At 43.3% G+C, this 26658-nt stretch overlaps 2 protein-coding genes across 3 annotated transcripts in view; one reads left to right on the forward strand and one right to left on the reverse strand.

Moving 5' to 3' along the window:
- The window catches only part of LOC140071276 (carbohydrate sulfotransferase 1-like), a 33797-nt gene extending 12564 nt beyond the window's left edge, over window positions 1-21233 (forward strand). Inside the window, exons 2-3 of the mRNA XM_072118833.1 lie at window positions 17398-17509; window positions 19257-21233. Of these exons, the coding sequence (XP_071974934.1) occupies window positions 19305-20567 (1263 nt within the window). The 5' untranslated portion in view covers window positions 17398-17509; window positions 19257-19304 and the 3' untranslated portion in view covers window positions 20568-21233. The remainder of the gene's footprint in view (window positions 1-17397; window positions 17510-19256) is intronic.
- Window positions 21234-25831: 4598 nt separating this feature from the next.
- The window catches only part of LOC140071277 (transmembrane protein 263-B-like), a 110944-nt gene continuing 110117 nt past the window's right edge, over window positions 25832-26658 (reverse strand). For both annotated transcript variants that reach the window (XM_072118835.1, XM_072118836.1), the window contains one exon: window positions 25832-26355. In XM_072118835.1, coding sequence (XP_071974936.1) covers window positions 26069-26355 — 287 coding nt within the window. In that variant the 3' untranslated portion in view covers window positions 25832-26068. The remainder of the gene's footprint in view (window positions 26356-26658) is intronic.

Raw genomic sequence — 26658 nt, forward strand, 5'->3', positions numbered from 1 at the left:
ATTCCAATTATGTATTTAACTGTCTTTATCACCAGTTCTGTAGATCCCAAAACAACACACCTGATGTGATCTAAAAGATGAGATTCTTATCTTTAATATGACACCAGCAGCATGTTTCTAGGTGCTACAGAAGCAAAGATAGGGGTGTCTGAATTGACTTTCCCCCTGCAGCCTCTAAACTTGACTCATCTGAGTAAAATATGACTCTGCTTATTTGTATATGACTTTGGGAAAGATTGTTTATAGGGGAACAGGTGAGATTCCATATAAAAGAGGGAATTATAGAAAGGACATTTCATCCCCTACCTGAGGGGCTGCTAGTTTAATGGGGTAAAATCTGATGACAGGTTCCCTTTAAGGGCAGGGGCAGTAGTAAGTGTCACAGGACAGGCAGAAATAGCCGAATGCTGATATCATGTGCTGCTTCTTGCTCGTTGTCGGAATCCCAAACTTTCCGTCTCGTTATTATTTTTCCCGCTGTTTACTTATTGTTAGTTTGTATCTAATTCCTAAGAAGCGATTGTTCGGATACACAAGTAATTATGTAAATATTCCGGGAGATCCAGGCGCCGCTGAGGGTGCAGGTGAGGTCTCTCATGTGCAGATGTAGATGTAATTGAAGCCGGGGGTGAATTTTATGGATTTAATGACTTGCAAAAGAGGAAATTAGCAAATTTACCAAATATGACGGAGCCACAACACAAAGGAGGCGGGACTTAAAGGGGATGAACATTGATAAGTGGATGTTAAAGGAAATGGGTTGTTTGGGTTTTCTTAACTTATAGCACATTAGTAGGGTGGTCCTCAGAGCAAAATCTGTACTGGACCCCCAAATATAATGTATAATTTACAGTATCAGTCTCTTTATATGGTAATGAGACACCTTATGGACCTCTTAAGTCTCCTGGGCCTGGATGAGACTCCAGCATCTGCACCCCTTCAAGCTACGCCCCCCCCCCCCCCTTGATCCTAACAGTGCCAGCAGCATGCCATCATTGAGTCAGTGCCTTAGGTCTCTGCTGCTTCATAGTATATAGCCACAGGCACTTAGTGTGCCGCCATATAGTGCACCGTAGTAACAGAACACTGCTTCTAGGGGAGAATCTTACTCTATTCTGGTTCCTAAAGCAAAGTCAAATCTCTCTAGTGTAGATCCATAGGACTATAGATAGAACTAGAGATAAAGTTTAGTTCCCTCAGACTTGGGCCCCCTTCCTCCAGGGCCCCATAGAGGTGATGTGATACATACACACATATAGAAGTTCTAATTCCACAGCTTTGGCCATCATTTAACTAAATACAATGTGACCGATCGTTCCCTCGAATCTATAATGAAGCAAAGTTTATGAATAAAACATTAAGTTGTTAAGTGCATCGAGCACTTAGCATTCTGTATTGTACGTAGCCATAATCTTGCGGACCCGCAGGGGCCTATAGTTGCACGATATAAAAATATATTGTGCTACTGTTGGCTACTGTTGGTGGCTTTGACTATATGTGATTTGTCACAATGTATCTAAATCAGTATACAGAGTATATAGTAGACTCCCCCTAGTGGTGGCTGTAGGAAGTCAGAAATTTAACATGATGGAAAGTTGGAAATTTGGAACAGTCATGTATTTGGATAGGAGAAGAATTCTTTTACCTCTTCATGATTTGAGACTGAACAGGTTGCAAAGGGAATATAATTTATAATATAATATATTTTTTATAAAGTTTACCTCCATCACCAGTAGGGGGAGCTTATTGCAAATCCCGTGAGCTCCATCTAGTGGAAGGTGCAGATCTTTCATTTTTTAATTCTTATCTTAAGGATAGTCCTAATCATGTGACCGTGGCTGAGCCGCAATATCACGAACAGCCACTATACAGTGCACAGCGCTGTTCTTTGTCAGGGGTGTAGAGTCCACAGTGTGCATCAGTCTCATCACAGTGCAGATCCTGACATCCCCTTTAAGCCATTCCAGATTTCTCATCCGGTCTCAGGCCCTGTAATAAATCTGGCGTGGTTGAGGACTGTCTTATTAGGCATTACTTGTAACAGTTTTTGGGGACATTAGAGAATTCCTGGGTGATGGATGTGTCATGGGAAGAAGCGGCTGCCATCTTTCCTCCACCACCGGCGCACTCCAGGTCCCTTTAATTGAAGCGGAATGACTAAAATGATGATATAATTACAGCACATAATTACCTCCAAATGATTCAGTAGCAGCCGAAAATTTAGAGACAGATTCCAGGAAGTGACTGATAGACAAAAACCTGCCAAATGTGAATCATTTCACCTAATTTAGTTACACTTTCGTCAATTAGTTCGAAAAAAAAGAGAAAGGGAACATGCGTCATCCCCCTGTGACCGTATAGCGAGTGTATGGAGGGGGCAGTGGAGCCCCCAAGTGTTTATGCTGAGTAATTGATTGTTGTCCAAATGTTGCAGTGAACCTGTAGATGTGGAGCGAACACCGTGACCCGATGTTATTAGAGCTATTATGTTATTATACCGAGTGTATAGCGGCGTATCATGGTGTGAGTGTATGGCGATGCTGTGGTACACTGGGTGGCGGTATTATGTGTTACAGCTCTGCAGCCTTCTGTGTTGTCTATGGTAGTAGATGATGTGAATGAATGGTAATGCTGTAGTATGTCAGTACAGGATAAGGATGGCAATAAGTGAGTGTATGAGTCAGACTGTGTGACTGTATGACTGGGCTGCTGAATAGTATATTATTGGAGTAGGCTGCTGAACTGTATATTAATGGTGGGGGCTGCTGAACTGTATATTAATGGAGGGGGCTGCTGAACGGTATATTAATGGAGGGGGCTGCTGAACGGTATATTAATGGAGGGGGCTGCTGAACAGTGTATTTATGGAGGGGGGCTGCTGAACGGTATATTATTGGAGGGGGCTGCTGAATGGTATATTATTGGAGGGGGCTGCTGAAAGGTATATTAATTGAGGGGGGCAGCTGAACGGTATATTAATGGTAGGGGCTGCTGAACAATATATTAATGGAGGGGGCTGCTGAACGGTATATTATTGGAGGGGGCTGGTGAACGATATATTAATGGAGGGGGCTGCTGAACGGTATATTAATGGAGGGGGCTGCTGAACAGTATATTAATGGTGGTGGCTGCAGAACAGTATATTAATGGTGGTGGCTGCTGAACAGTATATTAATGGTGGTGGCTGCTGAACAGTATATTAATGGAGGGGGCTGCTGAACGGTATGTTAATGGCGGGGGCTGTTGAACAGTATATTAATGGAGGGGGCTGCTGAACAGTATATTAATGGTGGTGGCTGCTGAACGGTATATTAATGGCGGGGGCTGCTGAACAGTATATTAATGGAGGGGGCTGCTGAAAAGTATATTAATGGTGGGGGCTGCTGAACAGTATATTAATGGAGGGGGCTCCTGAACAGTATATTAATGGTGGGGGCTGTCGAACAGTATATTAATGGAGGGGGCTGCTGAACAGTATATTAATGGTGGGGGGCTGCTGAACAATATATTAATAAGGGGGGTTGTGCTGGACATTATATTATGTATGTATGACTGTGTTGAATATGCTGTTTGACTGAATTAAAGAATTGTAGATGATATGTGACTGTACGAACAAGTTGTATATATGTGACTGTATAATCTGCATTATACTGTCTGACTGTATGACTGTGATGTACATGATATGTGACTGTATGAGAGTGTTGTATACAGGGGCATAACTGCAGGGGTAGCAGCTGCTCTGGGGCCTTCAGTGTCAAGGGGCCCCCGGGAATCCAACCTGACACACTGAAGAATCAATCCCAACACAGCAGAAACCCAAGCCACAGTTCACACTGCACAATGTACAGTATGATATATATATAACAGGGCACATCTTCCACAGTACACGGCATGAATCAGCAGCTCAGGGGAGGAGACAGCAGAATGACAGGACTAGGGATCTCTCACCTCTATTTCCTGCTGTATACTCCCCGCAGTGTATAAATGTGTTTGCATGAATGTATATACAAATATTTTCTAGAGGGGTAGGAGGGCCCCATTCAGAAGTCTGCTGTGGGGCCCTGCCCCTCCTAGTTACTCCCCTGGTTGTATATATATGTGACTGTATAAATCATGCAGTATACTGTCTTACTGTAAGAATAAGGTATGTGACTGCATGACACTGCTGTATGTGTGAGTGTATAACAATGCTATAGTATTCTGTGTGTCTATGTCAATGTTGTGCATGATTTGTGACTATATGACAGTGTTGTATTATATTGTTTGACTGTGTCAGTGTTATATATGATGTGGGAATGGATGACTGCTGTAGTGGTTAGACACTGGGTGGATGACTTTACATGATGAGTGTTGTATGTTATGTGTGACTGCATGAGACTGTTATGCATTATGTGTGTGTATGACTATAAGTGATAAGGTACTGTATAAGTGTTGCATGCGATGTATGATTAAAAATATGATGTGACTGCATGTCAGTATGTGATAACCTTATTGTGTGTGATATGCAACTATAAATGTGTTACAGCATGTGATGCATGACCGTATGACAGTGTTGTATGTGATATGTGACGTACTGTACCACACTGTGATAGTATGTAATGTGTAACTGTATGAGGGTGTTGTAAATAATGTGTGAACATATATGTATGACAGTGTTGTATTTTATGTATGATTGTGTATGTTATAAGTGTTTAACAGTATTGTATGTAATGTGTGAGTGTATGACATATGGCTGAATATGATGAGCGACTTGATGTACAACAATGTGGTAGTACGTAATGTCTGACTGAACGACAATGTTGTACATGCCGTGTGACTTACCGTACAGCAGTGTGATAACATATAGGGGCACGTTTACTAAGGGTCCGAACGCCGCACTTTCGTCGGGTTGTGCATTTTTTTTCTGTTTTGCACTGAATTGCCCCGGGTTTCAGGCAAACGCGATCGTATTGTGTTGCATCGGCGCTGGCTTGCAAGTGACACAAATCGGGAAGGGTGGACGTCGGACAACCTGACTGATTCGGACAAACCGCAGAATTTAAAAAGCAAATCATGTCGTTAGATCAGCACTTACATGCACCGGGAAGAAGAAGGTGAACTCCGGCGGACCTGAGCGGGGAAGCGACACATGCAGGATATCGGGCGCACAATCTTAGTGAATCGCGGCAGCTCCGAATCCTCGTTGGACAACACACAGCGGGGATCGCGACGGGTCCGGGTAAGTAAATCTGCCCCACAGTGCGTGACTATGATATTTTTTAGTACATGATGTATGACTATAAGATAACGCTGTAGTATACTGTTGATTTTGTATCATAATTAGAGCTCATAGTGTGTGACTGTATGATATTGTAGTACATGGATGTAGAGATGTATGACTAATGTCTATGTTTTAAAAAATGTAAAAGCCTAATAAAAATGTTTGATTAAAAAAAAAAAAAAAGAGATGTATGACTATAAGATGACGCTAGTGAAGTTAGAGCTCATAGTGTGTCACTGTATGAGGGTGTTATAGTACGTGTATGTATATATGTATGACTATAAGATGATGCTAGTGTATCATAGTTAGAGCTCATAGTGTGTGACTATATGACAGTGTTGTAGTACATGTATGTAGTGATGTATGACTATAAGATGACGCTATAGTATAGTGTATGACAGCGTGTGACTGTATGACAGTGTTGCAGTACATGTATGTAGTGATGTATGACTATAAGATGACGCTATAGTATAGTGTATGACAGTGTGTGACTGTATGACAGTGTTGCAGTATCATAGTATCATAGTATATAAGGCTGGAAGGAGACGCAAGTCCATCAAGTCCAACCTTCAAGAATTAAATAAATGTTTTATCCACATAACCTGTGATATTTTTTCTCTCCAGAAAGTCATCCAGGCCTCTCTTGAACATGTACATAGAGTCCGCCATAACAACCTCCTGCGGCAGAGAGTTCCAGAGTCTCACTGCTCTTACAGTAAAGAACCTTTGTCTATGGTGATGGTAAAATCGCCTCTCCTCTAGGCGTAGAGGATGCCCCCTTGTTCTGGTCACAGGCCTAGGTATAAAAAGATCTTTGGAGAGATCCTTGTACTGTCCATTCAGGTATTTGTACATTGTAATGAGGTCTCCCCTCAGTCGTCTTTTTTCTAAACTGAATAATCCCAAATTTTGTAATCTGTCATTGTATTCTAGTCCCCCCATTCCCCTAATAATCCTGGTTGCTCTCCTCTGCACCCGTTCCAGCTCTACTATATCCTTTTTATATACTGGTGCCCAAAACTGTACACAATATTCCATGTGTGGTCTGACCAGGGATTTGTATAAGGGCAGAACTATGTCTTTATCATGAGAATCTATTCCTCTCTTGATACATCCCATTATTTTATTTGCTTTAGCAGCAGCCGCCTGGCTCTGGTCACTAAAATTAAGTTTACCATCCACCAATATCCCCAAGTCCTTTTCAGCTTCAGTTTTACTAAGTAATTGATCGTTTAGAACATAATTATACTTTTTGTTTCCATGGCCCAAGTGCATAACTTTACATTTATCTACATTAAACCTCATCAACCATTTCTCTGCCCATCCCTCAAGCTTCCACAAATCCCTCTGTAATGCTAAACTATCGACCTCAGTATTTATTACTTTACACAGCTTAGTATCATCTGCAAATATTGAAACTTGACTGTGTAAACCCACTACAAGGTCATTAATAAAAATATTAAAAAGAAGTGGCCCCAATACTGACCCCTGTGGCACTCCACTGGTAACATCAACCCAATCTGAGAATGTGCCATTAATGACCACCCTCTGTTTTCTATCACTAAGCCAATTACTTACCCAGATACACAGATTTTCTCCTACTCCCAGCAGTCTCATTTTATATACCAACCTTTTATGTGGCACGGTGTCAAATGCCTTTGAAAAGTCCAGATATACAACATCCACAGCGTCCCCCAGATCCAGTCTTGAACTTACCTCCTCGTAGAAACCAATCAGATTAGTCTGACAGGACCGATCTCTCATAAACCCATGCTGACGCTGGGTTATAAGGTTGTGCACAGTGAGATACTCCAGGATAGCATCTCTAATAAACCCCTCAAATATTTTCCCCACCACAGCAGTTAGACTTACGGGTCTGTAGTTTCCAGGATCGCTATTTGATCCTTTTTTGTATATTGGTACCACATTTGCTATGCGCCATTCCTGTGGAACATAACCAGTCCTCAGTGAATCTTCAAATATTAAAAATAATGGTCTGTCTATCACCGTGCATAATTCATGCAGAACCCGGGGGTGTATGCCATCTGGCCCAGGTGATTTATCTATCTTAGTGGATGCGAGGCGGCGCCGTACCTCTTCCTGGGTTAAACTGTTGACATTATAAAAAGAATTTACATTATTCCTCATTGTGTCTTCCACCAGGGGATTTTCCTGGGTAAAAACAGTTGAGAAGGCGACATTCAGTAGATTGGCCCTTTCCTCATCTCCTTCCACCATGACCCCCATGTTATTTCTAAGGGGACCCACACTCTCTGTTTTTAGTTTCTTATCATTTATATACTTGAAAAATAATTTGGGATTATTTTTGCTCTCCCTGGCAATATTTCTCTCAGTCTCTATTTTTGCGGCCTTTATCTGCTTTTTACAGGATTTATTTTTCTCTCTATAATCCTGTAATGCCTCATCGCTACCTTCACGTTTTAGCACCTTAAACGCTTTATCTTTCTCGCTTATTGCTTTCCTTACAAGACTAGTTAGCCACATAGGCTTTTTCTTGTTCCTTTTATGCTTTTTCCCATAAGGTATGTGTTTCTCACAGGACTTTTTCAGAATATATGAGAAAAAGTCCCATTTTTGGGGGGGGCTTTTGTCTTTGAGAGCATTATCCCAGTCTATGCCTTTAAGGTCTTCCCTTAGTTGATGAAAATTTGCCCTCCTGAAGTTTAGAGTGTTGGTTGCCCCTTCACTAACGTGCTTAGTAAAGCTTAATACAAAATCAATGATATTATGATCACTATTCCCCAGGTTCCCCCCAACCTGTAGTTTTGATACCCTATCAGGTCTGTTGGTAAGGATAAGGTCCAGCAGCGCCCCCCCTCTTGTTGGCTCCAGGACTAGTTGCGACAGGTAATTGTCTTTTGTTGTTGACAAGAACCTGCTGCCTTTGAAGGACCTGCAGGTTTCTGCCCTCCAGTCAATATCTGGGTAATTGAAGTCCCCCATGATAAGTACTTCACCATGCTTTGAAGCCGCATCCATTTCACTTATCAGCATTTCCTCTGCTGCCTCCATTATATTTGGAGCCTTATAACAAACCCCTAGTAATATTTTATTATTCTTTTTCCCTCTTATCTCCACCCATAGGGACTCCACATTTGCGTTACTGATGACATCTCGCAGGACGGGCTTGAGGCGAGAATTCACATATAAACAAACCCCTCCCCCTTTTTTATTTATACGATCCTTTCTAAAAAGACTATAACCATCTATAGTAACAGCCCAGTCATAGCTACTGTCCAGCCATGTCTCGCTGATACCCACTATATCATATTTCCGTTCCAACATCAAGAGTTCCAGTTCCTCCATTTTGTTTGTGAGGCTTCTGGCATTTGTGTACATACACTTTATATGGTTTTCCCTGTCCGTATTCCTTTTGTCCTTATTCCCCAATCTCATTCCAGCCCCCCTTCCTCCCCCATGGACTATGGCTCTTCTCAGCTCTCTATGTACACCGTCTAGTTGCCCTGCACAAGTGTAGTTGCCCTCCCCCCAGGTCTCTAGTTTAAACACTCCTCCAACCTTCTAGCCATTTTTTCCCCTAAAACAGCAGCCCCCTCCCCATTGAGGTGCAGCCCATCCCTACTGTAGAGCCTGTAGCCCACAGAAAAGTCAGCCCAGTTCTCCATGAACCCAAACCCCTCCTTCCTACACCAACTTTTGAGCCACTTATTTACCTCCTTGATCTCCCGCTGCCTTTCTGGTGTGGCACGTGGTACAGGCAGTATCTCGGAGAAAATTACCTTTGAGGTCCTTGCCCTGAGCTTATGGCCTAAATCTCTGAAATCATTTTTAAGGACCTTCCACCTACCTGTTACTTTCTCATTAGTGCCAATGTGGACCATGACCGCTGGTTCCTCACCAGCCCCTCCCAGTAATCCATCAACCCGATCCGCAACATGCCGAACCCGAGCACCCGGCAAACAACACACTGTTCGGTATGCACGGTCTTTGTGACAGATTGCCCTGTGTGTTCCCCTAATAATCGAATCTCCCACTACCAGCACCTGTCTGACCTTGCCTCTGCTCCCATTACCCTTCTTACTGGAGCACACATTCCCCTGGTTGCTAGCGGCCACATCTTTCTGCAGCATTGCTACCCCAGAGCTGATATCCCCCTCATCCGCCAGCCTGGCAAACTTATTGGGGTGCACCAGATCAGGACTAGACTCTCTACAACTCTTCCCTCTACCCCGCCTTCTACATGTTACCCAACTAGCTGCCCCTTCACTCTGCACCTCCATACTTCCCTCCCCACAACCATCTTCCCCAGAGAGTTTGTGCTCCAGGAGCAGCAAACTTCGTTCCATATTATCAATTGCCCGCAGCCTTGAAACTTGCTCATTTAGATCCAGAATCTGGGCTTCCAGGTGAGCAATTTTCACACACCCCACACAGCAGTATTCCCCCTCGAACGGCTGTTCAAGGAAAGCATACATGGCACAGGATGTACACCGTGTAGCAATGCCACTTATGGAGTCCATTGTTCTAATGGGGATTACAATAGAATTATGCACAGAAAGAAGAAGAATTTACAGTCAAAGTAACACAGAACACAGCAGTTACCTGCTAAAGCCCCTCAAACTTAAGTCCCTTAAACCTAAGTCACACTTAAGACACTGCACACACTTCAGATCAATGCACACTCGCCGCCAAGCTCATACACTCGCTTTGCTAATGCTTTTTTAAAAGTTATCTGCCACAAAAATCTGCAAAAATCTGCAGAGCTCACTGCACAAGATCTGGCTGCAAACCCTGCAAACCCAGTACATGTATGTAGTAATGTATGACTATAAGATGACGCTATAGTATAGTGTGTGACTGTATGGGAATATGTAGAGCGCTGGCCTTGGATGTGATGCAGCAGCTGCTACTTCTTCACTTTCTGCTAATGAGAGGTGGAAATTTCCAAATTCTCCAGTCGGCTGGAGCTGGAGAGTCTCCCTGTGTGCGCAGGTTTATGCGGCGCTGTCTGAATAGACTGTTCTGTCAGGTACAGGAAGAGGAACATTTACTAAAAGACAGCACTGTCAATATATGGCCAGTGATTGTGAGCCCTCAGGGGCATCATGGCACGGGGGGGGGGGGGGGGGGGGGAGAAGGGGGTAGATATCTCCTCACCCCTTCTGTGCTGGATCACCCTCCCTGTATCTGTAGACGTGTACATTGCTTATACCAGTGACTGCAGATGAAAATATCACAGCTATGGGAGCACGACTACAGGAAACAGGGTCCGTAGTCTGTTACCATGGAGACACATAAGTAGGTTTGTATTGGGGATGTAAACACAAAACAATAAAAATGTGCTTCATTATTTATTTTACGAGAATTTGAGCATTTATTCAGGTTCCTCTTCCTACTCTAGTCTGCATTTCTGTATGTCAGCCATCTTTGATACTGTAGGGAGTAGGGCAGGGGTCTCAAACTCAATTTACCTGGGGGCCGCTGGAGGTAGATTCTGGGTAAGGCTGGGCCGCATCAAGTTTTCCACAAAAAATGCGCTTACAAAATAACATTATTCAGATTCAAATGTTTTTATTAACAGTTCTTTAACATTTAACTTTCAGAACATGAATGGACATAAACTGTTTGTACATGGCTTTATCTGCCTACTTCTTGCTGCTAGAGATCTGACAGCGCTTACTCTTGCATAGCCGAGCCACATTTGGCGTAAGTGAGGAAGCAGTTGAGACCCTCAGCACAGCTTGAAGATGAGCATCAGCAGAGTTCGCACTAACATTTTTCCAGAAGGGTAAAAATACTCCTCTCACCGTTTTTGAGGAGTATTTTTACCCGAGGAGGAGTATGAAAATTTCGGTAATACATCACACACACACACTCACACTGCACACACTCACAACACAGCTCACAGCACACACTCACCGCTCACAGCACAGCACACACTCACCGCTCACCACACTGCACACACTCACCGCTCACAACACAGCACACATTGCACAAACTCACAGCACAGCACACACTCACCGCTCACAGCACTGCACACGATCACCGCACAGCACACACTGCACACGCTCACCACACAGCACACAATCACCGCTCACAACACAGCACTCACCGCATAGCACACACTCACAACACAGCTCACAGCACAGCACACACTCACCGCTCACCACACTGCACACACTCACAGCACAGCACACATTCACCGCTCACAACACAGCACACATTGCACACACTCACAGCACAGCACACACTCACCACTCACAGCACAGCACACACGCTCACCACACAGCACACACTGCACACGCTCACAGCACAGCACACACTCACAGCACAGCACATACTCACCACACTACACACACTCACCGCACAGCACACACTCACCACACTGCACACACTCACCGCACAGCACATGCTCGCCCCTCACTGCACACTCACAGAACACTGCACACACTGCACGCTCACAGAACACTGCACACTCACAGAACACTGCACATACTCACCACTCACAGAACACTGCACACTCACAGAACACTGCACATACTCACCACTCACAGAACACTGCACACTCACAGAACACTGCACATACTCACCACTCACAGAACACTGCACACTCACAGAACACTGCACATACTCACCACTCACAGAACACTGCACACTCACAGAACACTACACTGACTACACTCACCCGGCACTGCGTCGATCACAAACGCAGGCAGCTGCGGGCAGGGAGAGTTGGAGCAGGACGGGGAGCAGCAGCTTTGCGGCCCACATGTCTCCCCCAGGGGCCGGTGCTCTCACTCCGGGTCTCTCCGGCGCGCCCCTGACACTGATCACTGTGTCACGTGTCCTGCTGAGCGGCCCGGCGCGCGCTGTGATCGCACTACAGACATTTACCTCATTTGCAGCGCGCGCTGAACCGCTCAGCCTGCGCGCTACAGGGAATAATTGCCAAGCGTAATTTTACGCATGGCAATTATTTTGGGGGGTAATGGCGCCTCATCACGCGACCTCTGGGTGCAGGGCCGATTCTAGCATATTTGCTGCCTGAGGCGAATATTAAAATGCTGCCCCCCCCCCGCTCCATGTTAAGTAAATCCTTAAACTTTACTAACAATTAACAACCCTACAGACAGCGCACTGACACTGTGACTACAGGAACTGAGATCCATTAGTGACATCTAGTACCTTATAGATGACAATCTCTTCCATCAGGAGGACTTTATTCCGGGTTCTCCAATCCATGAAGTATCACTGCTGAGTACACGGCCGGATATCTTCAGCTCCGTGCAGCATCTCCACCCGGCGTCCCTAAAAATACCACAGTCACTTACAGTATAAAGTCTCCTGGATAACAACACTGTGCTCCTAAATAATATATACCCCTCACAACACAACTGACCGCACTCTCCACACATATAAAACATCCCTTCATTTTATATATATATATATATATATATATATATATATATATATATACACACATTAGTACTGGAATTATAGCATGCTAAGCACCAATCAATATACAACACCCCCAATTGTATCCTAGAACTAATATATCCCACCCTGTTATTATGTTACATGATTTTACATACAGTGCAACCCTGATCAAATATATAGCACCCCCTAATGAATATATATATAATAAATTTATTTTTATAAAGCCCTGCTCTCATATATTTAAAGGCCTCGTTATTCACCCCCCAATTAAATTCTATACAGCTCCCATATACAGATCCCCTACAGCTTAAATAAAATCTTGCCCCAAATATACAGTCCCCTCCCAGCTTAGTAATATACTGTATCCCATATACAGCCCCAGCTTAGTAATATACTGTATCCCATATACAGCCTCCAGCTTAGTGATATAGTGATATATAAAATATACAGCCCCCCAGCTTAGTGATATACTGTACCCCATATACAGCCCCAGCTTAGTAATATACTGTATCCCATATACAGCTTCCAGCTTAGTGATATAGTGATATATAAAATATACAGCCCCCCAGCTTAGTAATATACTGTACCCCATATACAGCCCCATCTTAGTAATATACTGTATCCCATATACAGCCTCCAGCTTAGTGATATAGTGATATATAAAATATACAGCCCCCCAGCTTAGTGATATACTGTACCCCATATACAGCCCCATCTTAGTAATATACTGTATCCCATATACAGCCTCCAGCTTAGTGATATAGTGATATATAAAATATACAGCCCCCCAGCTTAGTGATATACTGTACCCCATATACAGCCCCAGCTTAGTAATATACTGTATCCCATATACATCCCCCCAGCTCAGTAATATACTGTATCCCGTATACATCCCCCAGCTTAGTGATATACTGTACCCCATATACAGCCCCAGCTTAGTAATATACTGTATCCCATATACATCCCCCCAGCTTAGTAATATACTGTACCCCATATACAGCCCCCAGCTTAGTAATATACTGTATCCCATATACATCCCCCAGCTTAGTAATATACTGTATCCCATATACATCCCCCAGCTTAGTGATATACTGTACCCCATATACAGCCCCAGCTTAGTAATATACTGTATCCCATATACATCCCCCCAGCTTAGTAATATACTGTACCCCATATACATCCCCCCAGCTTAGTAATATACTGTACCCCATATACATCCCCCCAGCTTAGTAATATACTGTATCCCATATACATCCCCCCAGCTTAGTAATATACTGTATCCCATATACATCCCCCAGCTTAGTGATATACTGTACCCCATATACAGCCCCCCAGCTTAGTGATATAGTGATATATAAAATATACAGCCCCCCAGCTTAGTGATATAGTGATATATAAAATATACAGCCCCCCAGCTTAGTAATATACTGTACCCGATATACAGCCCCCTCCCAGCTTAGTAATATACTGTATCCCATATACAGCCCCCCCCAGCTTAGTGATATAGTGATATATAAAATATACAGACCCCCCCCAGCTTAGTGATATATAAAATATACAGCCCCCCCAGTATAAAATGATTCTGGCCTCATATAATATATACTGAATCCCCCCCAGTATAAAATAATTATAGTCCCAAATAATATATATAGCGTCCCCCCCCCCCAGTATAAAATAATTATGGCCCCATATAATAAATACAGCACCCCCCCCCTAGTATAAAATAATTATGGCCCCATATAATAAATACAGCACCCCCCCCCTAGTATAAAATAATTATGGCCCCATATAATAAATACAGCACCCCCCCCCCCTAGTATAAAATAATTATGGCCCCATATAATAAATACAGCACCCCCCCCTAGTATAAAATAATTATAGCCCCAAATAATATGTGTAGCATTCCATCATTCCCCCCAGTATAAAATAATTATGGCCCCATATGATATATATAGAGTCCCCCCCCCCCCAGTACTAAACATTTTCTAGTCCCATATAATACATACAGTCCTCCCCCCCTTTCCAGTATAACACAACACTTCCCCAACCACTTATTAGCCACATTTAATTAATTAAAATACATGAAAAATAATAAAAATCATACTCACCTGCAGGCAGCTGCCCCCTCGGCGCGCGGCTCCGGTCTTCACACGGCTCTCCTGTAAGCCGCAGCTCCGCACAGTGACACAGGCGCCGTGACGTCATGACGCCTGTGTCACTGCTTAGAACGGAGCGATGCAGCTGCCGGAAAGGCGCTGCGTCGCTCCGCATATAAATCGCGCCTGTGTCTTAAAGAGACAGGCGCGATTTATTTAGCTGGTGGGCAATTCGGGCGTTAATGGACGCCCGAATCGCCCACTTTAGGTGGGGGGCCGCAAAATATTGTCCCGCGGGCCGCGAGTTTGAGACCCCTGGAGTAGGGGGTCCGGGTGGCAATGTTTTGGGGGTTTGTAAATTACCAGGATATGTTCACAAACTTCCCATACATCATATTAGGCCAATAATTACTCATAATCTTATACAATTTAAAAATTTTTTGTCCTGTTAAGGGAACAAGGATTATCAATAAAGCTTTGTTAGACGATTTACAGCTGGGACTGTAGTAAAGCATCCAGAGAGCTTCACCAGAGGTCACAGTGTGCAGAGGGGTCCGCCTGTTACTAGGGGTCGTCTATAAGTCGGGGACTGCCTGTATATATAACATTTTGGGAATATTTAGGTAAAAATGCTTTTCTGGCACATAGCAACCAATCACAACACAGCTTTTATTTTCAAAGAGCCTGATAGGAGATGAAAGCTGTGCTGTGATTGGTCAGTTTCTTTTTGCCTGTTTTATAGCTCTTTCCTATATTTGTTTTATTATATCAGATAGTGTAGGGGTAGATATTGGGTCACGTTCTCTTTGTGACCTAATAAAATATATTAGCTATGATAAGTTATTTACTATTCCGGGAATGATTTGCTGTTGGTTTCTGGGGATCTGTTACTATTGCATCAGTGGAGGAGATGTGAGGGTGAATGTGCCGCAGCAGCTGGACAAAGTCTGCATTGTGATGGCTCCAGCGCCAGGAGCAGACCTAGGAGAGACACACGGGGGGAACACAAGCCCTGCTGTTACCAGAGAGAGGGCTACGCGGGAGTACAGTCACCTGGTTGTAGATGCCAAAACCCAGATATAGAACAGGAAAGTGACTCAACTACAACTCATATTAACATGCAAACATGTCGTACAATACAAGAGTATGCAGGGGGAAGGGACAGCATAGCAGGTCTGAAAATAAGAAGAAGAGATGCAGCCCCCCATTTCCTGAATCTCTTCTTTAGGACCTGGAAGAGTTGCATTTCCATAGAATTACAATTACTCCGGGTTTGTCGGTCACCCCCTTTTGAAAGTCCAGCTGCTGTACTGAAGAGATTCAGACCCCACAGTCACTTTAGTTGCCACAGGTTGTATGTGGCTCAAGGTCCTGCACTGAAGAGATTTATAACCCTTAGACACTTCAGCTGCCAAAGGTTGCATCCTGCTCAAACTGCTGTACTACAGAGATTCCGACCCAACAGTCACGTGATGTCAGCTGCCAAAGACTGCATGCTGTTCAAACTACTGTACTAAAGAGATTCGGACCCAACAGTAACTTCAGCTGCCAAAGACTGCATTCTGCTCAAGATGCTGTACTAAAGAGATTCTGACCCAAAAGTCACTGAGCTGCCAAAGATTGCATGCTGTTCAAGCTGCTGTACTAAAGAGATATCGACCCAACGGTAACTTCAGCTGCCAAAGCTTACATATGGCTACAGAGCTGCGCATGAGCTGTTTGGGAGCTTGAGTACACCACACAGTGACTCAGGGTCTGGATCTCCTCAGTATGTGAAGCTTGAATCCAACCCCAGATCCAATGAAGCTCTCACAGAAGTAGCACTCACGTGACTGCCTTAATAATCTGCGATAGACTGGCTGTCAGTAACAGGTTTATCTGTTAAGTTGCCCCAAGCTAATGCTGAGCATACAGGTGTATTTTGCCACCCAGGACATGGACACAGGTCCAAAAATCCAGTGTCAGGGGTGATTGAGCATAAGCAGGGGGACCTTCTGCCTCCATAGGCATGACGACCAACATGTGATTGCTACCTTTGCATCAACCAACTCAGCCCTTACCTACGGTTCACTGTGTTGTCTCCTATTAAAGGTCATCTGGGAACCCTATCCCCCTGAACTCCACTGCTTGGGAATGTATGATGGGAGCACACCATTTTGGTCTGGTTTTGAAATCCCCATCCTCCACTGTGGTTCAGTTTTTGGGGCTCATAAGATGAGGGCATAAGAATGGAGTCGGAGCAGCTCTCACTGACCTAGACCTTCACATTCTGGGATTTTGCTTTAATCTGACAATGTCACAATGTTCTCCCTTAGACCTATTGTATGTTTCTCTGTAGAGATCTAACGTAAAGAAGGACTGATGCATAGGAAAATATATGAAGGGGGACACTAGAGATGGACACATCCAAGGATACACTTTGTGGCGGAGGCAAGGCTATCCCAATCTATTGGGTATGTGTGCGGAAGGATAGAAATGTAGGAGAATCCATTCACCAGGGAAGATGTACAGTAGGCCGCTCGGGGGGGGATTGGACTTGCACGGGTCACTCTCTGGTCACCTGGCTGTCACCATGAAGCATTGCTCTCTCTGCAATAAATGACCTTATTGTTTTTCTTCCAGAGGTGACTTATCGGATGAAAGACTCTCAATAAAGAGAAGAAACAAGATTTATTCCAAGACTGTGACCTGTCGTCTCTGCCGAGGGAAGGCAGACAGATTTGCCTATTTTATGGTAAGCATCTTAAGAGGGGGTGTAGAAACCCCATTTTCCCATAGGCCTTTAGCTAATAATACGGCAAGGTCCATATATTAATTAGTTGCAGAAGAAAGCAAACACAAAGCATTTCTCTTCCTCTGGAGGATCCACTCATTATACAGAAAGCTAGTTGATTTTATTGGCAGCATGTAATGCTTCATTTCTCCTGTGGAGGTGCTGCGGAGGAATCGAAGACTCGCTACCAGGTTCTTCTTTACAGTGATCCTTACCATCCACTTAATTTTGGAAATCTTTTACAAAAAGAGGATTGTAAAAGCAGAAAATATGTGATGTGGTTTCGTTTACCTTCAAGTGAAGGAGTTTTTATAACAAAATATTATTGTATTAAAATGTTCCAGCCCATCGATTTTTAACAAACTCCATGTTGACCTTATAGAATGCCCTTGCCATTCCGCTCCTACTCTTGCCTGGTCTATCGTAGCTCCACACTTCCTGTGGTCTTCCCCGACAAAGAGGTTTACTGTGGCAGCAGCCAATCCCTGACTCTTTTCAGGTCTCTGATTGGTTGGATTAAATACAGGCACATGTGACTGGTGACATCATCACTGTACCAGGTTGTGAGGCCAATTTACCAAATTTGTAGTTCATAGAATAGGGGCATGTAAGTCCCACACCACCCATGGACCATGTAATCCCACCATGGGACCTCCTACTTGGAATGGTCATAAGGCCATCACTTTTCCGACCCTGGACATTCCAAATTTGAGATACTTGGAAGCTATGGAAAAGATGGTCAGGAATGGAATAGTGAAGAATACTCAAGGAAAGTACAAATGTTATGCTCAGGAATGGAACGGTGAAGGATACTTGAGGAAATTATGGATTTTTGAACCTTTTACATTTTTTATACTATAAAACCTCGATTATTGTACAAGATGCTAAACCATAATAAACTAGGTTGTTTTATTAGCTATTACATATTCATTGGTCAACACTAGTTCACCTTGTCCCCATATTTAGTTGAAGCCAAATGTTGCTTTATTTCTCAAGTGAAAAACAAAAATAGTTGAGAAAAATTATAATACTATAGAAATGTGCAAGACTACATGTAAAGATCTCCCATATGGTGGTGGTTTTTACTTTTGCGAAATCTGTGGGAAAAAAATGATGCAACAATATAGCCCGAAACTTCTTGTCATCACAGTACGGGTGTCAATAAAACATGTGGCACCTTGGCGTCTTTGATGATTCGTGAGACGTAGCTGTAAGTGCACCTTGAAATATTCGTTCATACAAAAGTGCAAGTAAGAAGTGAGAAGAGCATCTCATTACCTTGGAGGTGACGGAGAATTGGATTTCTTTGCAGGGAGGAAAAGATTTTTTTTTTTTCTACTACCCATTAAATGAGCCTTCTCCGCAGCTCGTAATCCATAAAACCAAAATCTTTTTATGTGTGATTCTTATAGGGGAATTTCACAAGGCTGTAGCCTTCGCACAAGGTGCCTTTTGTTCTTTGTTGCTGAGCTGAAGACGCTAAAGTGAAATCTTATCAATAAGACCAAATGTTGTCAAAAAGTTAAAAAAAAATCTTCTAACAAGGTACAGAGAGGACTGTGGGCAATTAGGATTCAAAGCGGATGAGATGTATCCCTTACCTAATGGTGTCCTACAGGTTTCCTATCCTAGTGGTCTCATAGCATTCTGATTATGATAGATGTATAATTCATATTTTTTATATAATATTTTTGTGTCTTCCATGTAGGTTCCGTAAACAGCATACCTTGAAGAGGCTCAATGACGGTTTCCAGCCATGCAATGTTCTTGGAAGGCTGTCCTCTTACTAGCGCTAGCCTCTATTGCTATCCAGTACACAGCCATCCGGACCTTTACCACCAAATCCTTTCAAGTGTGCCCCATCCCCAATCCAAATAATTGCAGCCCTGGACAAGACCCTACAGAATCTCCTGATCGTCTTTGTGAAGATGGTCAGTTGACCAACTCTAATATTTCGAGGAAGACTCACATCCTCATCTTGGCAACTACTCGCAGTGGATCGACCTTTGTAGGACAACTCTTCAATCAGCACACTGATGTCTTCTACTTATTTGAGCCCCTTTACCATGTTCAGTATACCCTAATACCCAAAATGACTACTAGTAAAAGTGCCACTGATAGGAGAGTGATGTTGGGGGCAAGTAGAGACCTCCTAAGAAGTCTTTACGACTGTGACTTGTATTTTATGGAGAACTATATAAAGCCACAGCCACTCAACCACACCACAGATAGGTTATTCAGAAGAGGTGCCAGCAAAGCTTTGTGCTCTCCACCAGTATGTGATGCCCTGGGACACATTGACATTAACCCAGAAGAAGGAGACTGTGTTAAGAAATGTGGAACCTTAAATCTGACTCTGGCAATGGAGTCGTGTAAAGAGCATGGACATGTGGCTATCAAAACAGTGCGTATCCCAGAGGTCAATGACTTACGAGCACTGGTGGAAGATCCCAGGCTCAACTTAAAGGTCATCCAGTTGGTACGGGACCCGAGAGGCATACTGAGTTCTCGTAGCGAGACATTCAGGGACACATATCGGTTATGGAGGATTTGGAGGGCTACTGGTCGTAGACCATACAATTTAGACGCCACCCAGCTTACAACAATCTGTGAGGACTACTTAAATTCTGTGTCTACAGGGTTAAGTCGGCCTCCTTGGTTGAAGGGCCGATATATGCTCTTGAGATATGAAGATCTGGCTAGAAACCCTATGAAAAAGATGGAGGAGATCTATGACTTTGTGGGTATTCCATTGGATGCCAATGTCGAAAGGTGGATCCTGAATAACACCCGAGCAGACCAATCTTCTGCCAAACACAAATACGGCACAGTACGAAACTCTGCCGCCACAGCTGAAAGCTGGAGACTAATATTATCATATGACATTGTAGAATTTACCCAGAATGCCTGTCGACAAGTACTGGTTCAACTGGGTTACAAAACTGTGAGTTCTTCCCAGGACTTGAGGAACCTTTCCTACAACCTCATCGAGGACAGATCTTTTCCCCCATTTTTGTGATGGTTAATTTAATTATAACTAAAGACTGAAGAGACAATAACGTAGGAGAGTATATTTTTTATAAAAGTTTCCCCTCCTTGATCTTGTTTCTTGCTCTGGGGGGAAAAAAAACAAAAAGTTGCACTACCGAGGGAGGGATAATAAAGCACATGAAATAAATTGAGGGTTATACCTCTGCAAAACTTGAAAATGTTTTAGTAGCTTAGCTTAATATTAACAAGGCCCATACTGTTCTCCACAACACAAAGCAATGTTCTAGATTTGAGGAGAACCCTCAAGAGACGTCAACCATGAGATGAGTCACATAAAGCCATTGGTTGGTCAGTAGATGCCATAACTAGCCTATCAAGCTAATTCCCATACAGTAAGCATATTTTGAGGGTTTCTTGCCCCCCTACAATGGGTCATAATACTTTCTTACTTCTTCTATGGCTGCAGAGGGTGTTACAATGTTTACAGAAACCAAAACACAAGGGATATTCTTCTGTCATGTACGATTGCTCTTACTGTCTGGTCTAGACTGCATAGGACTCTCGATGAAGGAATTTGCACAAATTTTTTGGATCATGTTGTATTATTTATAATTGTTTATAAAGATTGCATTGAAGATGATTGTTGTGTCTTTTACGCCTGGGATCTGTAGAAAAAAAAATTTGTTTTGGATTTCTATATGTGACGTTTCAAAAATAAAGAGGAAGTCAGCAATAAATGTGTTTCATAAATGGGGATAAATGGAAAAATGTTGGGTTTCATCTTTATATGGTCAAAGCCTACAAAGAGTTTTTCTCTTGTATGCGTCAAGTTAGTGGAGGGTCGTCAATGTGCCAATGTGTTATGCTTCTTCGTTCTTGATTGTTTCGCAGCCTCCAAGGTATGCCAAGAACTATAAGGGGCAGAAGAACATCAGAGCAGAGCTATATGATATCTCCATGGAGCCGAGAACTTGTGAGGGTATGGCCTTATTTTATTCGAAGACTGAATTGAAGTCAGTCTTACGATCCGTTGACCAACTAAGGACCATCTACGTAGACTACTTAGGGAAGATTTGTTGATCCTACAATTTGGATCAAATTGCTGGTCTTTCTAGCTTTTGTTGGGAGCCCCCCGTAGGAGAGAGAAGCATTTGTTCTAGATTTAACAAGGAGATGCCAAGTAGGATATTCTTCCATTATAATGGCTATACTGTAACAGAAAAGTGTTGTTATCATGAGACCACCACATGAATATGACAGAATCAATGTCCAAAGTTATATTACGTCCTTGGTCGAAGTCAGGCTGTTCCCATATTTTCAAAAAGAGACATGTACAACGTTCCATAATGGGGGTAAAATGCAAGACAGGAGATGCTGGTTACCGATCACAAGTGTTTTCATAGAAATGCATATGTGATCGGGTCGTGGCACGTCCCATGCGTTTTGATTCCATTTCTAAACGGAAGCTAAAGCCAAAACCAGTGGAACATTGAATAGAGATACATTTATGATCTTTCCATTTATGGCTTTGTTAGCCAAAACTAGACACATACCCTCATTGTAAGCAGATCGAGACCTCAGAGATCACCTGTACTCTATGGAGAAACCAGGTTGTGTAGATTTCCAAAGTGTCCTTATAACATATGGCACAGATGTATCCCACAGTATGCTTATCCAGTGGGATACGTTGCCTCGAGGGGAGGGGTGAACAATGGCAGCGGCCGGTGATTGGCTGCTTCCAATGTTAGGGATGTCTCCCCAGTGATGTCACTGTCCCTCCTGCTGAGCGACTGACATATGCACACAGCAGAGGCGGGAAGACGTTGCATTTGCCCCCATAAGCTTCTATTTCCTCTGCTGAGCATCTTGGGGCAGATTTACTTACCCGGTCCATTCGCGATCCAGCGGCGCGCTCTCTGCGGCGGATTCGGGTCTTCCGGCGATTCACTAAGGTCGTGCGCCCGATGTCCACCAGGTGGCGCTGCTGCGATGAAGTCCGTCGGATTGCACTGAAGTTCACCGTACTATCTTGGGTGCAGGTAAGCGCGTGTCAAGCGACACTTTTTTTAAAAAAAAATGTAGCATTTTTTCCGAATCCGTCGGGTTTTATTACGTCCACGCCCCCTGATTTCCGTCGCGTGCAACACGGTTCCGATGCGACACAATCTGATCGCGTGCGCCAAAATCCCGGGGCAATTCAGGGAAAATCGGCGCAAATCGGAAATATTCGTGTAACCAGTTGGAAAAACGCGATTCGTGCCCTTAGTAAATGACCCCCATTATGTTGCTCGGCAGGAGGGAGCAGGATGGAAAGACGTAGCTTGCATTTTCATAGGATACGTTGTATATTAAGAAAACAGAGGCAACAACCATGTCTGCCAGTATATCTAAATGGAGTACGCTCAGCGTATACTAAAAACGAAGTGTGAACACAGCCTAAATCTCTTCTTTCTGGTCAAGCGAAAAAAAAATAAATCAAATTTATTCTATTCCAGTAGTTTTTCGTACTGAAACACTCTGAAAATATCTGTCGAATAGGATGAACTCGGAAGCCAAACTGTGACAAATTTTTGTAGGTAAAAAAGAAGAAATGAAAGACGCAGGTATTCTTTGCTTTTAGATCACCAATAAATTAAAATTTGGGCTCCGAGGAGACGGATGACAGAAGAATCAGTCATCCAACAAAGGAAGGCGCTCTCTTAACAAAGGAACCCTCGTCCGGAAGATAAGACGCCTCGGCAGGAACACTGCGCACACGAGTTATTTCTTCTTTATTTGCATGAAATACGAAGTAATGGAATAAGTAACGGAATAGTTCTCTTAAGAGTGTGAAAAAGAGGCTACAGTAATGCAAATAATGAGGGACTTTCAGGTCTTCTCAAGTCCTGATGGCCTCATGTCTCCCGAAGTAACAGAAAGCTACATAGAGTAAGCCACCAACGTCGGAGGAGAGATACGAGAAAACATCCGGAGAGTTACATTCACTATTATCAGACTCCTCATAATATACAGTATATCATCTCTGACAAAACCGAGAAGGGCGCAATGACTTTTTGTAGACAAGATGGTCAACTTTGCCAGTGACAGCTGCAGGAACGCGGTAACCTGAAGGTTATCTTGTCCTAGAAGTATCATTCCTCGGAGTGACAGCCCCGACAGAAGGCCAGATACCAATAAATCATCTCAAGGTCTGTGCATTAGGCTTTATATGTCCAGTATAGTGCTGAATAATGGAGATTTCATGGCCTCGGATCAAGAATTTGCTCTATAGTCTGATATAAGTCAGGAATTTTTGCTGTGGTCTTCAAGGGTAGGATGTTGTCTACTTGTCTCGAAGGTCATTATAGTCTTTAAGACAACTATGAATTCGTATATAATTCACAGACGTATTGCCATGTGCCCCCACACTTAATATAGAGTAGGATGAAGAATTGCCTATTCCTTTTATAGGCGTATTCACATTCGTAGGTAGTGAAGCTTATCTGTAATGGGTTCTTCTGAAGTAGACCGTGACTCCATGTTCTGGAAGTTTAAGTGCTACTACCCTGTTGAACACATCAATATCAAGGACCACCAATAGGCAATAACCGTAGAGTCTGTCCTACCCTATATTTCACTTCTCATAGGGGTTTGGTAGGAACAGGCTGCAAGACCACCACCAACCGCAACCAGGGTCTCCGATATCCTGAAGCCTGCTTGTCCTGCATCGTAGCTTGGAGTGAATGAGCTGCAATGCCAAACGCAACCAGTGTTAAGATATGGCACGATTTTAGATGGAGCAGCCATGTTTTACCTCCTTTACAGGGGTTGACCACTTGACCTCATATTTTCTGCATTGTGTGTGTAAGTATGGGGGGCAGGATATTAGGTAAGTTACCAATATACATCTATTAAAAGTTATGCTCTGCTTTCTTGATGTGTAAAGTGAAGCCTCATGTCTTTTCCCTTATCAGCCAGAGGTTCTTGTCCACAAAATGGCCGCAGATGAATTGTCATGTGACCTCTGTATATGAGCAATCCCCCTACCAGGACCCTAATCTTATATTCATGAATACTATCATAAGGTACTGGCAGAACAATTTATCATGGACAGATAGAGATCACATGACTATCTGCAGCCATTTTATAGTTCACATATCAAGAAAATAAATTTTAATAGAGATATATTGGTAAATAACCTACAATCCTTCCCCCCCCACCCCACATTTAATCACACATTACAAACAACATGTGGTAAAGTGGCCAACCCCTTTAAGACTCTTGCTTTATTGCTACCTGGTACTAGGGTGACTGTGGCATTGGACTATCCGTTCCATACCAATATGGGTGATCCAGCCACAATATTAACAGAAGATGACAATTTAATAAAGACGACAATAAGAGAAAATAAATTAAACTGATTCCAGATATTCATTGCGGAAAAGTAGATGTCACTGCTGATTAAGATACAAAGGATATCAGCCATGTTATTACACCCATTGTCAGCTCCTGGGGGGTGAGGGGGGGGGGACGCCACTTTTCTTTGTTCCGTGTACTTTATTAAGATCAGAGCAGGTAAAGTCTAAGCTGTTAGGATAACGGGAGCCGTGGTGCCGCGCCGGGTGATCCCATGTCTTATCATCTGAATCAGCTCCGTCGGGGCATTGTCAGAGTCATGTAAGTAGTGCAGTCATGACGCTCTTGGAATCCCAAAATTCTCTGCGTAAGGCACAATCTAAGTTCAACTCGTCCAAAATGTGCAATGAACAGTGAGGCATAAAATTTTTGCTCCTCTTTCTCTATCCAAACAATAAACTTACCGAGAGAGAGGTAAGTAGGACATTTTTATTGTTTGAGACACCCCCTACCAATAGACAGAAATTTCTTAATTTCTCTGGGGCCCTTATAAGACTTGGCTTGAAAGTAGAGATAACCAGACCCCAACTTTTAAGTTCTCCGATTGGCAGCTCCACCTAACCAGGAGATGTTACTTGATGTTCTGCAGAGCAGCCAATCAGGCAGCTTTATGCATCTAGGCAAAGGCTTTGATTGGCTAAGTAGACACCTGGTATACAGGCCTGGCCAATCACAGCCATGCCTCATTGCTAAGGACATAAAGCTGCCTGATTGGCCGCCCTGCAGCCCTTCAAGCAACATGTCTGGGTTAGGCGGAGCTGCCGATCCACTCATCTCAACTCTACTACTAAAGAAAACAACTCACGGTATTGATGCATGTGATGTGATTGCATTTCTTTGTACAACGCTGCTCAATGTGTCAGTGCTATATAAGTAAGACAATAAATAAATATTAGATAATGCATTGATTTGGTAAATTTACATTCTACCATTGACTTCATATTGGTTCTCGATTTTCATCGATTTTTGTTTTTACAGTAGATTTACTCTGATTTCAGCTAAGGCCATCGGGTGTTGATCATCTCTGTTACTCATAGAATACTACAGGTGATCAGCTGGGACCGGCTGATGGTTGAGAGGGGCGCTCGTCCTGATGCGGCTCAAGCAGGTCATAAGAGGAACAAAGCAACTGGATTAATCAAACTTGTCCTTTTTCTTGGGGACGAAAGACACTTTGTTGGCAACAGCAGATCCAACGGCTCCAACTCCACCAGTCACTACAGATACTCCACCTTTAACCAATCCCACCCCGGCAGCCGGTACACTGGTAACTGCGGTCTTTGTCAGCTCAAAGCTTCTACTTCCCACCCACGCGACACCTCCAAGAGTGGCCCCGACGGCTCCTCTAGTCATGCTGTATAGTCCTCCAGTGACTCTCCAGATGACACCCGCTGGTGGGTCTGGGTGGTCCTTCAGAGAATCTGCGAAGGAATAAAAAATAAACACATTATTCATAATGATTGGGATGTAGAGGAATATTCCAATATCTAGTTGATCACCAGCCTGAAAAAAAGAGGAGATGAGAATGTCTTTTTGGCAAGATCTTTTTTGGTCATTAATGTGCCCTCTGCCACCATCTTGACTGATAAAAAACAGAAATGTAGATATTTTTGCTAATTTATTAAACAAGAAAAACTGAAATCTCCCTTGGTGCTGAGTATTCAACCCCTGGTGATTAATATTCAGCCCATTTGCTCAGTATTGAGTAGAAGCAGATTTGGAAC

This window comes from Engystomops pustulosus, chromosome 7 (assembly GCF_040894005.1).
Source record: "Engystomops pustulosus chromosome 7, aEngPut4.maternal, whole genome shotgun sequence".
NCBI classification, from domain to species: domain Eukaryota; kingdom Metazoa; phylum Chordata; class Amphibia; order Anura; family Leptodactylidae; genus Engystomops; species Engystomops pustulosus.